The 17,814-nt window shown below is 38.9% G+C and overlaps 1 protein-coding gene across 1 annotated transcript in view; it reads left to right on the top strand.

The window, feature by feature from the left end:
• LOC142749241 (neuron navigator 3-like) overlaps nucleotides 1-17,814 on the top strand; it is a 131,683-nt gene that overhangs the window by 76,803 nt on the left and 37,066 nt on the right. Inside the window, exons 16-17 of the mRNA XM_075857000.1 lie at nucleotides 6,805-6,926; nucleotides 11,866-12,038. Coding sequence (XP_075713115.1) covers nucleotides 6,805-6,926; nucleotides 11,866-12,038 — 295 coding nt within the window. The remainder of the gene's footprint in view (nucleotides 1-6,804; nucleotides 6,927-11,865; nucleotides 12,039-17,814) is intronic.

The following is a 17,814-nucleotide window of genomic DNA, read 5'->3' on the forward strand; positions in this document are numbered from 1 at the left end:
GCAGCTTAATTCCTGAGCTCCTCACTTCACCTTCAGAAACTACAGCTTTATAGACGATATATCCAACCAAAATGGTGAGAACATCAAGGGACAAGAGCAGAGACTCACCCGGTCCTGCAAAACAGGGAAAAAGTCAGTCCGAAATGGACAAATACCTGAAGAAAAAACTTTCTTCTCCTGCGGCCCGGGAAAAAATGGCGCCGGCACAGCATGCAGACGAGGCTGGAGATGATGACTCAGAGGAAGATAGCTCTGCAGCCTGTTCAGAGCCGGTGAGGGACAGAGACACGCTATCACGCTCCTACTTTAAAAAGGTACTGACACAAGCAATCACCCCTGTAATGAAAGAGTTGGCGGATATAAAAGGGGATATTAAACAGATTGGGCAAAGGGTGGAATACCTAGAAGAAACGCAAACCTCTATTTTAAGCCACAGTGCTGTCGTTTCCAATATGCTTGTCTCACATCAGACTCACATAAATAACGCTCATTTGATGATTGAGGACCAGGAAAATCGAAGCCGCCGCCGGAATATCAGAGTGCGGGGCCTCCCTGAAGCAGTAACAGGAGACACATTGCCCCAAGTAATCACACAGATCTTTGCTGACCTTGTGGGTCAAGAGAGAGCCGACAAGATGGTGGTGGAAAGGGTACACAGAGCGCTAAGACCAAAGCCTGCGCCGAACGAACCGCCGAGGGATGTGATTTGCGGCCTGCTGAGTTTCCTGGACACATCAAGCCTGCTGAAAGCGGCGAGGGAACGACAGGAGTATTTGTATGAAGGGTCACAAGTACTCTTTTTTCAAGATATAGCACCCAGTACCTTGGCTAAAAGGAGGATCTTAAAGCCAGTGACAGACATGCTTCGTGTCAAGAAATTGCCGGTGAGGTGGTTATTCCCGTTCGGTTTAGCGACCATGATAGAAGGGCGACAATGCACCATTCGTTCCCCAGATGACCTCCCTAAACTCTGGGAAAAGTTGGGCATTTCACCGCTTGACATCCCATCATGGCTGCCTGTACAAGCAACTTCGGATATACCAGAACTCCCATACTTACCGTCGCCAACAGGATGGCAAGTGGCGTCAAGGATGAAGTCTCCGCGATATCGGAAACACCCAACGCCAGCTCTGGCTGATTGAAAGGCTCACCATGGACGATGAAAATATTTGCCATTACTACATAAGTGGTGAATTCTAGGGAGTGCGTGAGTGATTATTGAAATGCTTTTGTTTATAGCAGCAGATCCCTTTGTGCCTTATATTACACATATAAATGGTCTATTTCAAATGTCCTCATATAATATGTATACTATTATCTGCTGTGTAAGGGTAGATACAGTGGTATTAGATATTGCTATAGTATATTTGCTCACGATTAGACAGTGTTGAACATTGTTAAGCTGTTAGGAGTGATTATACTGTGATAAAATTAGATGCAATATGGATATACTGGTTTACACTAATATAGTGAGATGGCCGGAGAGGACAGCCCATTCTTACTTTAGTATTGTCGATGAGCTTAAAATGGATAATACAGTTTCTGGAGGTGGAACCTTGTTTTCTGGCGTTCCAATCTCCCCCTCCTCCTCCCCCTCGTCCCCACCCTTTTCCAGGTGCTTTCTCCGGGTTGGAGATATTGATGGCAATGGTGGATACTAGAGGATGCGCGGGAATTTTTTCTGCCCTTCCTCTGGGATCTCTTCGCTGCGGGGTGGATAGTCTCACAGGAATATATGTATATAGTTTAAGTTTTTATGTTTACACCGTGACCGTGCTCAGACATCACTGCGTTTGTCTCACTGTATTACTTCATTATGGCTTCGCTTAAAACTTTATCATTTAATGTTAAAGGCATGAACGTCCCACAGAAAAGAAGTCAGATTTTCAACATGTTGAGAAGAGAAAGTGCTGATTTAATTTTCTTACAAGAAACACACTTTAAATCAAATAAGCTCCCTTCACTTCCTACTAAGCCTTATGACAAATGGTTTCACTGTTCTTATGATAGTGCTTCGAGGGGGGTCTCAATAGCGATACGAGACACAATACCCTTTGTTCATGAAGCCACACAAAGTGATCCTAATGGTCGTTATATATTTCTCAAAGGAACTATTTTGAACACGAAAATCACATTAGTTAATCTTTATGGACCAAATGTGAGACAGGCGCAGTGGTTGACGAAGGTATTACATTCACTTCAGCCCTTCTTTGAAGGAATGGTGATAGTAGGAGGGGACTTTAACATGGTCTTAGATCCGAACTTAGATTCCACATCCAAAGCATCACATATTACCCATAAGACCCGCAGAAGATTAAAAATGCTGTTAACCAGGTTAAAATTGATCGATGTGTGGAGAGTACATCATCCGTCCGACCGGGATTATTCCTTTTATTCAGCCCCACATAAGTCATATCAACGCTTAGACCATTTGCTAATTTCAGAACGTTTCTTGCCGGCGGTCACATCTTCCGGAATCGGTAACATTACCATTTCAGACCATGCACCGATCTTTATCAAAATTCAGTTAACAGACCTCCCTATGAGAGGGTGGAACTGGAGGCTAAATGACACTTTACTAGAAAATGTAAAAGATTTTGACGCCTTAGAACTCCGGTTGAAGGAATTTTTTGTGGTTAATGATGATCCTCTTATATCTCAGCCTATACTATGGGAGACACATAAAGCTGTTATAAGAGGGGAACTCATTGCCTTGGGGTCTAGAGTTAAGAAAGAACGGATGAAAACTATCAACCAGGTGTTGGGTAAAATCTCCTCACTGGAAAATATACATAAATGTGCACAGTTGGAGTCAGCGCAAGCTGAATTACGACACCTTAGACAGGAATTAAAGAATATCCTTAATGTAAAATCGGCGAAAACCCTTCAACTATTAAAGTATAAAACCTATGCACACGGGGACAAGGGGAACAAAATAATGTCAAACCTCATTAAAAAACAAAGAGGGAAAACGTTCATTTCATCCATCAAAAACAAGGAAGGGTATAAACTCACCACAACAGATCTAATTGCCAGGGAATTTAGGAATTATTATTTGGAATTATATAATATTAAAAAGGATCCTAAACAGGCCAGTAGGACCCCACAGGCGGATGCCATACAAAAATTCTTAACATCTATTGAAGCGCCCTCCTTGTCAGAAGAAGAACGAGCCTCGCTGGTGGTTCCTTTCACTATGTCTGAAATTGAAAAGATTCTGATGTCCATACCAAATGGGAAAAGCCCTGGGCCAGATGGTCTGCCCATAATTTATTATAAAAAATTTAAAAATACATTAATGCCGTACTTTTTGTCACTATGTAATGCCCTGTTGAATGGAGCTAGCTTCCCTAAACAAGCTTTAGAGGCCAACATTACTATTCTACCAAAAGAGGGGAAGGATCTGGAAAGGTGCAACAGTTACAGGCCTATTTCTCTATTAAATTCGGACCTGAAATGGTGGGCAAAAATTTTGTCAACACGCATTAATGGTTACCTTTCTAAATTGGTTGGAGCGGAACAGGTGGGATTTGTTCCAGGGAGGGAAGGGAAGTTTAATACCATAAGAACGGTTCATGCAATATATCACGCTAGACAACACAAAATTCCCTTGATCTTACTAGGGACAGACGCGGAGAAGGCCTTCGATCGCATAGATTGGATATTCCTGAAAGCTGCTCTTACTAAATTTGGCTTCCCCCAAACACTTATAGACATGATTTTCTCCTTATATCAAAATCCTACAGCAAGAATACAGGTGAACGGCACCTTTTCAGATCCTTTCCCTATTCAAAATGGAACGAGGCAAGGCTGCCCTCTGTCCCCCACGTTATTCGTTTTGGTAATGGAAACACTCTTACTTAAAATTAGACAGACTCCCTCTATTAAAGGCCTGAAGGTAGGACAATTCGAGCACAAAACAGCTGCATATGCGGATGATTTATTGGTCCTCATAACAAACCCTGTAGTGGCCCTTCCAAACCTCATACAAATTTTTGAAGAATTCGGTTGGATTTCAAACTTCAAGATTAATTATGAGAAGTCAGAAGCATTAAACATAACCTTACCTAACAACATTTTATTGACAATTAGCTCATGTTCACCTTTTAAATGGCAAAAATCCGAACTGCAATATTTAGGACTGAAACTCACGGCTAGCCCAAACTTGCTTTTTGCCAGGAATTACGACCCATTGTACTACAAAATTAAAAATTATTTGAACAAACTACGCATCCCATACATGTCGTGGATAGGACGCAAAAATCTCCTTACTACATTCATTCTACCACAAGTTTTATACCTGTTTCAGACTTTGCCAATTGACATTCCGAAGTATTACTTCCTAAAATTTAGACGCTTATTCACGGAATTTATGTGGAATAATAAAAGGCCTAGAATCGCATATCAGCAATTGATAAGGAAAAAAAACTGAAGGAGGATTGGCACTGCCAGACCTAATTTCGTATTACAATGCAATACAATTGGGGAGATGGACACAATTGGCAAAGGCTGAAGGGGGATTGCCACATGTAGATATAGAGAAGGGGTTATTGATACACAATCAGGCCTCTGCTTTTTGGGTCGGAAACACGCTTCCTGCCAGAACATCGGTAGTGAGTGATATGACATGGGGGATGCTTAAGGTATGCCACACTTCCCCGGCACTACATCTACGTGACAGTAAGTTCTCAATGTTAGCGCCACTCTCTGTACTTCCATGTTTGGTGAACCCCACTTGCTCTAAGGTTCCTGATTCTTGGTCTCATTTGAGTTCCTTAAAGATAGAAAGAGTTTTTGACTCAATGGGACCACCTACACTTCATACCCTACATGAGGAACTGAAAATCCGTAGCCCTTCAAGCTTACAAGTGATAGACTTCACACACACATGTAAGAGGTTTCTCGCTTCCGTAGCTGCAAGCAAATCAGACCCCACATGGTTGGAAAACTACACTTTATGGGATACGACTCCTAAAAAGTGTCTCTCTAAGATATATAAACAGTTGATAACAAATATGAGCAAAGACACGCCAGGTTTTATACCAGCATGGGAAAGGGAACTGGGTTGTTTGTTCAATGCAGAGGAAAGATCTTACATTTTGCGCCATTCACATGGTTTTTCTAGATGTGTTAGAATGCAGGAAAATTCTTACAAGCTACTAACGCGATGGTACAGAACGCCGGATTACTTATACAGGATTCGGGCATCTACTTCAGACCAATGCTGGAGGTGTGAGAGGGAAGTGGGTAGCATTTCCCACATATGGTGGTCGTGCAGGGAGATCCAACCCTTCTGGAAAGAAGTAGAAAATCTGATTGCAAGAATTTGTTCAACTCCAGTGTTACTCACAAAAGAATTGATCTTACTGTGGTTACCCACAAAAGAGTTCTCCCCATCCTCCAAAAACCTTCCCACATACATAATCTCAGCGGCTAAAATATTGATCCCTACCTTGTGGAGGAGCTCAATACCCCCGTCATTGGACCAACTAGTGAACAAAATACACCAAATATGTCGGCTGGAAGAACTTGCAGGGTGGGAAAATAAAAACAGGAAATCATTTCTCAAAATCTGGCAACCCTGGCTAGCGGATAGGGACAAGGCTTTAGGTAACCAAGGATAGGGGAAACATGAGTGGGAATCGTTGATAGAGAGGGGAGACCAGAAAAATTTTTGATCAAGAGGGACAGCACAGAGTGTTTAGTACTTGATAGTACTTACAGTACGGGAAGAATATTATATGAGTCACGGTCACGGTGATATGTTTACTTGTTTATTTGTGTGTCTGATTGTCTGTCATGTCGCAGTTGAGCATACAAGACAGACTGATTATATACATCAAACATCGGATTGCTATGGCATAAAATTTTAGATGTCATGAAGAGAAGATATTGTTCTCAAGCATAACATATTGATGTGCCAGGCATAAATGCTGCCTGTTATGGTTGTTGTAATTGACTAATGTGTTTCTATGCAACTGCTTCAATAAAAAGAGTTTATACAAAAAAAAAAAAAAAGACTTCAACGTCTAGTAAAAGAAGTCCAGTAAGACCAGAGAAAAAAATTACAGGTGGCCTTTGTGGTAGCTGCTAAATTATATTCCACACATGATTGATCTCTTGTTTGTGAAGGTTTACTTTGGTTCTACAAATATTGTAAACAGCAGCTCATTCTGATCTTGCTAAATTAATACATTTATAAGTTAGACTAAACAAAAGCTATAACAAAAAGCAGTGTAATACTGGGACTAAACTACAGTCCTGTGGCAAAAAGCAAACCAACATGCATACTCGCACATGGTTCATTCAATATTGGGCTGGCAAGCCTTAGGCCCACCAAAGGGAAACACTTCTAAGGGCTTATCATCAAGCTTTACAAATCATCTGCATGTGCACATTTTATTATATCTTAAATTATGGTGTTATGATTATAGACACAAATTACATCATAAATTCATTCATCTACATTATTTGTGATTAAAACCAATAGGAATTGTCCCTTGTAACAAATGATGGGCTGTAAATCAGCAACAATTGAGTATATTATTGGAGCTTTGGGGCCAATTTTATGTCAGTATCTGGGCCCATTGGAAGATCCTCTGGTGAATAAGTCCAATCCTAAGTCTATTCCATCAATCACTGCAGTTTAGTATATTATGAAAAAAAGTATTGGATGCAAATAAAAAAAAATATTGAAATACATGTTAGAAAAAGTTTGGCAAATTATTTTTTTTAATTGCCTCAGGCAAACCAATCTGATAAGAAGACTAAAAGCTTTGACATATTGGTTTATTTTATTAACAGAGTTTCGAATTAGAAGACAGCACTCTTCTGAGAGTGTCTCCAGCATCAATAGTGCTACGAGTCATTCCAGCATCGGTAGTGGCAATGACATTGATTCAAAGAAGAAGAAAAAGAAAAATTGGGTAAGTTTCCATAGTGACATAGGGTAATGGTTGAAATATTCATGTTCTATATAAGAACGTAGTGGGCCTTATGTATTCAAATGAGTGCAGACAAAAATTGGAGATGTAATAAGTAGTTTCCAGCTGTCTATTTTCTAATGCTTGTGTTTTATTGAATGCATTGATATGATTGGGTCTTTTGGTGTACAATCTTCTGCACTAGTTTTCATATATTAGCTTACCCATCTAGGATCCCAACTATTAGCGTTATTTACTTAGCCTTGATCATTTCTATATTGAAATCAATGGCTCTTCTGTATAATACATGTATGCATCACGTCCTCCAGACTGTCAGATGCTATTGACAAGGTTCCCAAGAGGGGGAAAACCATTTATTACCTCCTTATGACATAACAGCACATATAGAAAAAAAATTGAATATGAGGCCAGAAGTAATTTTATGTATAAATTGTATCATGAACTAAACAGATCTCTTTATGTATAAATTATCTCATGAACTAAACAGATCTCTTTATCCTAACCTTTTGCCCTAAAAATTGTCTAACCTTATCCAAAATTAACTTTATTTACAGCAGTATCTTTTATTTGATTTGTATATCACTGTCTTAGAAGTCTTATGTTATATGTTTTGTGTATGTTACCGAGTACATGCAAGCTTAATGTAAAAAGTAAAAATTCACATATTTCAGATATACTAAAACCACATGGCATAAATGGGGAAAAAATATCTATTCCATAGCTGGAAAAGCTCATTGTGTCAACCTTATTGCAGTCCCAGAAGAGATATTACTATGCAATGCAATCAGCCAAATCGAAAATCTAGAGCCAGTCTGATAAATGAGCGCTACGCAAATCAACTGCAGTTCGACACTAACCTGCTGTCATTCCATTTCATTTATTTTCATTTCTCACAAGGTGAACTTCAATACAAGTGAGGTGAATATAGAACCTTGACTGATCTAGCATGTTAAATACCCCTATGGCATGGCTGCTGTAATTTTGCAAATATTTTTGGATGCTAGGCAAATAATTTGTTGCATGTAACCAAATGGAAAAAAAAAAACGCAAAAGCTTAAATCTCAACAAATGCATTTTGCCACAATAGAAAGCATATATGTAACAGTGACACTAGTGAAAGAGAATTTACAAATCCACAAAATGTTACACTATTTCCAATAGCAGGAGACAAGTACCACATTATGCATTTAGAACATTCTGTAAATAAAAGCAAACAAACATGTAACATTGTCTGTGCAAGATGTATTGGGAGCTGTGTTTTCCAACCATGGATGTTATTTGGAAACCTAATCAAGAAAAAAACTTGTCTCTTTTACATTAGGAGGACAAACTCATCTCAGCCTGCTCAAAGAGGCTCAGTGTGAAAACAGGCGGAGTAGTAGGAAAATCAGCCAAAAATATATCATTGCTTTTCTAGGGGTTGTCCAGCTTTTAAAAAAAAAAAATTGGATCAAAATATGGATTAAACTGTGATATCAGATATGGACAGTGCCACAGCATGAGAGAGTGTGCGATTGTAGTCTTTTCACCCGAACAGGTAAGGGGGCGTGTCAGCGCTACGGACAGAGCTGTGGAGAGGAGAATCCTCTCTCATCTTTCAGCTCTTGTGGGAGATCAGTCTTGTACTTTGTCTGACGGACTGGCAAGGAGGCGTGTCACTGCTAGGGAGTGCTTACGCTGTCCTTAGGAGAGACACACCCCCTTGCCAGTTCGGCAGACAATACAAGACTGATCTATCGCAAGAGCTGAAGAGATGAGAACGAGCATTCTCTCCAATCCACAGCTCTGTCCGTAGCAGTGACGCGCCCCCTTACCTGTTCAGGTGAAAAGACTGCAATCGCACACTCTCTCATGCTGTGGCACTGTTCATATCTGATTGGACAGTGTCACAGCCATAGTAACACGCCCCCTTGACAGTACACGCCCTCTTGACTGCTCAGGGGGTTATTTAAATATCGGGCACCAAGTATAACAGCACCGATATCTAAATAACGGAGGTAGGTAGAATTTTTTTTTAAAGTGCCCCAGGGTTTGTGCAGCCCTGCCCATTACATGCTGCACTCAGCTGCACATGTACGGGGAGGTGAAAGGTTCTCTTTAAGTGTCATATGCTGTTAAATGTAAACAAAGACCAGAGCCATTGAGGCCATTGGACAATCCGCTCCGGAGCTGCAGAGGTTTAACAGATAAGTACATGCCTTTTTTTAATTAATTTTTAAGGCATACAAAAACCTATTGAAGTCTAATGAAAATAACAACACTATCTAACATCCAAAAAATCATCCAAACATCCCCAAAAAAAAAATCATAAACCAAAATGCTAACATCAAAAATTCTGGCAGAATCTTTTTCGCTTCAAAAAAGGCTCTTAACTCAGGTTGTGAATTCAGCCTTAGGTATCAGAAAGTTAGTCATACTTAGTCTTAGTTTAATATAAACAATGCATCTAAGGTCTTATCTTTTAATATATATCTAAAGATAAAACAGGAATTAGTCCAAATATATCAGAATCTCAGATGCTGTATTAGTATAGGCGTGATAATGCAATGTTATTCAAATGTTCCATGTTGTTCATGGGTTACAATTAAATCCCTTCCAAATTAAAAAAAAAATATGTTTCTAAATAAAAGGTTCAGTAGCTTTGTAAATATGTACATTGCATTACTGATCCTGAGTTATATCCTGTGTTATAACCCAGTTCTGCATTCACAGTCGTACAGGCTTTAGAGCTGGAATCTCCATTTCTTTCTGGCTTAATGTCTGCATGTTACGTGCTCTGAAGATTTGCATTCAGGAATCTGATACTGTACAGTAACCTGCTCTATGGGGGGTGGGGGGGGACTCTTAATCTAGCTTCACACTATACATTTTTGTTACGGTTATGTCATGCATTTTTTGTTTTGGTAGATAAACGCCTATATCTCTCAATAGAAGTTCATCAACCAAAACAAAGAAATGAATGTTAAAAATGCAGTAAAAGCGCACAGTGTGAACCCAGCCTTACACTCCATTGTAAGAGCTAAGCTTGCGTCAATAAGCTTGTTGGTTATTTCCAATAGAAACTAGCAGAATTGGAATTTCAGCACTGGCTATAACATTGGCTGTAACTCAGTCAGTATAAGATAAGTAATGTCATGTATTTACAAACTTTCTCAACTTCTCAAGTAGATTTTATCTATATGTAAACATTAAAATGATGTTGACATGTAAATATATGCTTTAATCTTTATTAGTAATTTTCGAAAACTATATTACATTAATATATTCTAGTTTTAAATCATATTTCTACTCAAGCAAGCACATAATGTATAACAATCTATCACCTTACACAACACTTAATGTCAGTCTACATGGCTTTTTTCCATTAAATACAACATTTTCCATTAGTTGTTTTATATTGTCAGCCAAAATGTTTAGTCGCTTCTTGCTTTTTGCTCCATAGTTGCTTTTTGCTTTGCTTTTTTTTATTCTGCAATGTTGAATGTCTTATCTATTTATTAAAAAAAAAATCTAGACTTAAGTTATAAGAATACATTTACAGTTCTACTCATTCCTAAAACCACTCATAAAGTGTAGTGGTCATGAACTACTCAAAGATAATGCCATTACTGTGGTAATGTTGAGGTCATCAGTTCAATTGAGTTTTATGATCATTTGATATGAGGATATTCTACTCAATGTGTTTTTTTAATACTTGCAGCAAAACCACCATATAATGATATATTGCTACCTGAAAGCTGCTGGTGCATTCCATGTTAAATGATATTGATGGATGCAAATCTTCTAAGAAACAAGTTTTGTAATGTTGCATGTGCATTACTGATCCTTCCTGAATAAATATAATTCAGAGGATGCATTTCTTTTTTAGCTTTCACGTGACTACTGGAAAATGTTTTATAGTATTTTTTTTCCTGTGTGTGTCCACCTGTAGTGTCAGTAGTGTCATAAACTGGGCATCAGTGCAAAATGGGTTATACAAATTCAATGTTACATTTTGGAGGTATACAGCAAATTGAGATAATAATAAAAGACTAATATTTTAGTTACGCCGACACTTCATGAATAGTTGTATAGTTGAATACGTTTAAAATTACATAGACATTATTTACAGCAATTAGTTAAATAAATCGACAAGACTTAATAGGAAATACTTTTTGTGCCTAAAGTGAATTTCAACAAACTAAAGCAGTTCAAAGTTCAGTGCCTATTAATTTCTTAATATATCTTTATAGCTGTCAGAGCTCCGTTTATGAGTACTAAGCTCCAAACCTGCTGAGTAGACCCAGTCATATTATAATACTTTGGCTGCCTGCAGGTTGCAGCCACCACTAGGGGCAGTGAAGAGGCTGACTGTATGATGTTTTATTGTTGAGTTCAATAAATCTCAACTCCTAAGCGCCTTCTAGTGGTGACTGCAGACAGTTTGAATCTATAATTTAATGCTGTGACTAAACTAAGCTTTTTATGACAAAAATAGAGCTTTTACCCCTGTGAAGATATGCTGAAATTAATCATAAATATTAGACCTTAAATCGAAATGATGTTAATAGGTGGACATTCACTTTAAAAAAAATAAGTTTAGAACCAAAAGATATTTTATGCAGCTAAGAATATGTACAATTATAGAGGACAGTTTTATGCTGTTAAAGATGTATTAATGTTTTGGTAAATTGAGTTTTAGTGCACAGAAATCAGTGTTGGTTAGAATAGGTGACTGGCTCATAAGATATGTGTCCTCTTTATAATTAGATTTAAGTTCTGGTTGTTTAAGAATAAACCCTTATTAATAAAGAAAGTATTATATTTGTTGTGAAATTCTATAAAAAGGAGAAGAGGGAAGAAATCAAAGATTTAGATAGAAAAGAAAGTATGCCTTATTAACTTCGTAGGTAGATTTAAAAAAAACTGTATTTTTTCCTAGTTGAGAAGTTCCTTCAAACAAGCCTTTGGTAAGAAAAAGTCCAACAAACCACAGTCTTCCCACTCAGATATCGAAGAACTTACAGATTCATCAGTGCCATCGTCTCCAAAGTTGCAACATAATTCTGGAGATTCAAGCTGTTCTACAATGAAACAGTCACCTTCCAACTCAGAGTAAGTCACTCCAATTTTTAATAAAGTGCCGGTTTATGCATTTGTCAATAGATAGATCTATGAATCATTTCACATACATTGCAATATATATATATATATATATATATATATATATATATATATATATATATATATATACATATATATATATATATACACTACCGTTCAAAAGTTTGGGGTCACTTAGAAATTTCCTTATTTTTTAAAGAAAAGCACAGTTTTTTTCAATGAAGATAACATTAAATTAATCAGAAATACACTCTATACATTGTTAATGTGCTAAATGACTATTCTATCTGCAAACGTCTGGTTTTTAATGCAATATCTACATAGGTGTATATAGGCCCATCTCCAGCAACCATCACTCCAGTGTTCTAATGGTACATTGTGTTTGCTAGCTGTGTTAGAAGGTTAATGGATGATTAGAAAACACTTGCTTGAAAACCCTTGTGCAATTATGTTAGCACCGCTGTAAACAGTTTTGCTGTTTAGAGGAGCTATAAAACGGACCTTTGAGAATCTGGTGCATTACATTTGTGGGTTCGATTAAACTCTCCAAATGGCTACAAAAAGAGAGCTTTCATGTGAAACTCGACAGTCTATTCTTCTTCTTAGAAATGAAGGCTATTCCATGCGAGAAATTGCCAAGAAACTGAAGATTTCCTACAACGGTGTGTACTACGCCCTTCAGAAGACAGCACAAACAGTCTCTAACCAGAGTAGAAAGAGAAGTGGGAGGCCCCGCTGCACAATTGAGCAACAAGACAAAAACATTAGAGTCTCTAGTTTGAGAAATAGACGCCTCACAGGTCCTCAACTGGCAGCTTCATTAAATAGTACCCGCAAAATGCCAGTGTCAACGTCTACAGTGAAGAGGCGACTCCGGGATGCTGGCCTTCAGGGCAGAGTGGCAAAGAAAAAGCCATAGCTGAGACTGGCTAATAAAAGGAAAAGATTAATATGGGCAAAAGCACACAGACATTGGACAGAGGAAGATTGTAAAAAAGTGCTATGGACAGACAAATCGAAGTTTGAGGTGTTTGGATCACACATTTGTGAGACGCAGAACAACTGAAAAGATGCTGGAAGAGTGCCTGACGCCATCTGTCAAGCATGGCGGAGGTAATGTGATGGTCTGGGGTTGCTTTGGTGCTGGTAAAGTGGTAGATTTGTACAAGGTAAAAGGGATTTTGAATAAGGAAGGCTATCACTCCATTTTGCAACGCCATGCCATACCCTGTGGACAGCGCTTGATTGGAGCCAATTTCATCCTACAACAGGACAATGACCCAAGGCACACCTCCAAGTTATGCAAGAACTATTTAGGGAAGAAGCAGGCAGCTGGTATTCTATCTGTAATGGAGTGGCCAGCGCAGTCACCAGATCTCAACCCCATAGAGCTGTTGTGGGAGCAGCTTGACCGTATGGTACGCAAGAAGTGCTCATCAAGCCAATCCAACTTGTGGGAGGGGCTCCTGGAAGCATGGGGTGAAATTTCTCCCGATTACCTCAGCAGATTAACAGCTAGAATGCCAAAGGTCTGCAATGCTGTAATTGCTGCAAATGGAGCATTCTTTGACGAAAGCAAAGTTTGAAGGAGAAAATTATTATTTCAAATAAAAATCATTATTTCTAACCTTGTCAATGTCCAGACTATATTTTCTAGTCATTTTGCAACTCATTTGATAAATATAAGTGTGATTTTTCATGGAAAACACAAAATTGTCTGGGTGACCCCAAACTTTTGAACGGTAGTGTATATATATACACGCACACGCACACACACGCATACACACACAGAGTGATACCTCTCCAAAATACCACTTCTTTGAGTAGATCACACCTATCTAGATCAGATTTTTCTCTATATTGTGTATATTGGCCTCTTTTTTGAGAGTACCACCCCACTAAAGGACCATTTTTCACTGTACTAGGTGTTTGCCTTAGAGAGATTTCACTGCATATAAAATTTACATTAGAGTTTATTATTAAAACAAAACGTATTGACAGTGGTTTTAGTGTTTTAAATGACAGTGACGCACAGAACTACAGTTAGGCCTTATTTACATGAGCGTTAGTCAATGGGGCCGTTCAGACAGTCCGAGATTTTCACGTAGCGTGTGTCCGCTGCGTTAAACTCACGACATGTCCTATACTTGAGCGGTTTTCGCGCATCACGCACCATTGAAGTCAATGGGTGCGTGAAAATCACGCGCATCACACGGACGCACTTCCGTGTGCTGCGCGTGATTCGCGCAACAGTTGTTCAAGAAATGAAGGCAAAAATAAAGCCACCTCCTTCATATCTGTTTCTAAACATAAAAACAGTATCATAACGATGCCATATGCGCAAAAATCACGCAGCCACGTACCAAATACTTATGACACACGGAACTGCAATGCACAAAAAAATGCTGCGTTTTTTTCACTGCGCAAAACGCACACGTTCGTGTGAATTTCGCCTTGTGAAAGCCAAAATACAGATATGGGGATTAGACGTAACGTAAAGGATAAAGATCGAACATAATTTGTGGTATATTTTTACATAATACTAGCGCTCATGGCCCTTTACTTTCTTCAGATACACTTTAATTTTCTGTGAGGATAAGCAAAAATAAAAGTTTGTATTGTTTCAAGTCAATATATAGAATATAAAAAAAAATGTTTAAGGCTACATTCACCTCTGCATCAGGGCTCCATTCCAACGAGATTGAACCCTGACTGACACAACCATCACCGTTGATTTCAATGGTGACAGATCCGGTGCAAATGGTTTATGTTTGTCTCCATTGTGCAGGGGTTCCGTCAAAACGACCTCTGGTTTCCGTTTGTGTCAGTCAGGGCTCCGTTCTGAAAGAAAGCTCCGATGGAACATCGGAACGGAGCCCTGACTCAGATGTGAACGCAGCCCAAGCTGAAACTGAACATTGGCTGTTATAACTCAAAGGGACAACATATCAAAAAATATCAATAACATAATTTATAGAAGCTGCAGGTGTTTCCCTGATTGTAAGAATTAAAAGTCAGATCACCCGATGTCATACCTTTAGGAACCAAGAATCTTTTTGAAAATGCTTTTTTATGTTCCGTACTGTTGGAAACAGTTGTGACCATTTTGAATGTTATTTTAGTTTATCTGTGCATTTTTCTGTTGCGCAAATTTAGGTCTGCTTTAAACTGGCCACCAAAGAAAAAGCAAAATGGCCTTGTGATCTACAAGCACGGGTCTCGGTAAAATACCGTGTGATGCATGTGACTGACCCTGTTTGCTGGAATTCAAAATTTGCATGTAGTTATGCACTAAAACAAAGTGACAACACAAATGACCAGTTCGCAAAAAAAAAGAAATTGACATTGTTTGAGACAAGTTAAAGAGTAATGTGTGTGCTGTTAATGGCTTGAGAAACTAACGGCATGTTATAGAAACACATCAGAAATTTTCATCAGCAGGGCTTGAGGCTCTGTGACCCCTACTGTCACCCCTACTGTTTGCTAATATCAATGCAAACTACAGTCTTCAGGTGTTCTATCAACATTAGCTTGGAGAAGTTCGAAGATGCAAGATCACCAACCTAAAAGCCAAATGGCTACTTAGAAGTTCCAAGTTCCTTTATTCTAATGATTGGTGGACACTAAACCCCAACTGATAAAAAGAAAACCCCCTGAATGGCTTTATGACATGTGAGAAATTTACTAAAACCAGTGGTACACTTTAATATATTTCAGGTTATTTAGAGAAACTTTTTTTTAAATGTACGCAAAACCATATTATTATTATTGTTTATTTTAACCCCTTCCCCCTGCATGCATTCTGGACCCTAATGACCAAGCAATTTTTTTCGCTTTTCTATCGTCACATTCAAGGAGCTATAACTTTTTTTATTTTCACGTGGACATGGCTGTATTGGACTTATTTTTTGAGGGATGAGATGTATTTTTCACTGGCGCCATTTTGGGGTATATAGAGTTTTTTTTATTAACTTTTATTAACTTTTTGGGGGGTTGGAATATAAAAAAAACAGCAATTTAACCATTGTCTATGAATTTTACATTTACCCCATTTACCGTGCAGCGTAAATAACATGCTACCTTTATTCTATGTTTCGGTACGATTACAGCGATACCAAATATGTATCGTTTTACTACTTTACCAGAATAAAAACACTTGAACTAAAATAATTTTATTTTACATCGCCGCTTTCCAAGAGCCATAACTTTTTTTTATTTTTCCGTCAATGTCGCTATATGAGGGTTTGTTTTTTGCGGGAAATTCATTGCTACCATTTTGGGGTACATGAAACTTATTGATTAACCTTTTATTATTATTTTTTGGGGGGGAACAGGAAAAAATAGCAATAGCTATTTTTTCAGTCTCACTAGGGGACTTCACTGTGCGATCTTTAGATCGCTGCTATAATGCTTTGGCATACTTCGTTTACCAGAGCATTATTGTCTGTCTGTGTAAAACTGCCAGGCATCTATTAGGATGTGCCTCTGGCACATCCTAATGGGTATATAGCCAGGGCAGGCCCGGGGGCCTTTATTAGGCCCCCGGCTGCCATGGCACCCCATTAGAGGCCCACAATAGCTCCCTCCCTCTGTAAAGAACTCAAATGCAGCGGTCGCTAATGACTGCGGCATTTGAGGGGTTAAACGGCCGTGATCGAAGTAAACTTTTATCGCTATCTTTGGAGCAGGAGCCCCGACTCCAGCCTGCACGGGACACCCGTGCAGGTCATTGATTAGTTCGCCATAAAAAGGCGATGGCCTAGAATAAAACCCCTTAATGACACTTTAGAATAAAACCCTTTAATGGAATTTTAACCCCTTAATGACCGCCGTGAAAAGGAGTTAAAGTGCCATTAAAGGTGTTAAAGTGCCATTAATTCCAGGTCGCTGTACATATGAGAAGGGGGTTTAAGTACTTGGCATGAGAAAGTAAAAACAACAAGTACTATAGACATGAGCAAAATAATTGACAGACCACTACACAAGTAGAGAGGACCCTGGGCTTAAAATCTACAACTGAAGGGAAAAGGAGACAGAAGATGACAGGAGAAGCTGTTCATCCGGTAGAGTGGTGGTAGCAGGGATATTGCATGCTGTAAGATTTTCTGAGGAGGTGGGTTTTCAGGTTACTTTTGTAGGTTTGGATAGTGAGAGAGAGTCCAATGTGTTGGGGTAGTGAGTTCCAAAGTATGGGGGTTGCACATGAGAAATCTTGGAGACAATGATGTGAGGAGTAGATTGTAAGAGGAGAGCAGAGCAGAAGGTATTGTGAGGACTGGAGATTATGAGTTGGAAGGTATTGGGATATCAGGGCAGAGATGTATGGAAGGGGACAGGTTGTAAACAGCCTTGTTTGTCCTGTTCATATTTTGAACTGCATTCTATAGGCAATGGGTAGCCAGTGAAGGGAGAGGCACAGGTGAAATCATAGGAGAGGTGGATTAAACTGGCAGCAGAGTTAAGGGTGGATTGGAGGGGTGCATATGGGAGTGTTATATGGTAGACAACAGAGAAGGATGTTGCAGTAGTCTAGACAGAAAATAATGAGAGCATGTACTAGCATTTTTGTTGACTCGAGGTTGAGGAAAAAGAGATTTGAGAAATATTTTTGAGGTGAAGGTAGCAAGAGCAGGTGTACAGCTTGGATGTGCAGTTTGAAATAGAGGACGGAATCAAAGGTTATCCATAGGCAGCGGACTTTTGAGACTGGGGAGTGTGTGGAGCCATTAACCCCTTCCTGCTTTGGCCACTTTTGACCTTTCTGATG

Source organism: Rhinoderma darwinii, chromosome 3 (genome assembly GCF_050947455.1).
Source record: "Rhinoderma darwinii isolate aRhiDar2 chromosome 3, aRhiDar2.hap1, whole genome shotgun sequence".
NCBI lineage: Eukaryota > Metazoa > Chordata > Amphibia > Anura > Rhinodermatidae > Rhinoderma > Rhinoderma darwinii.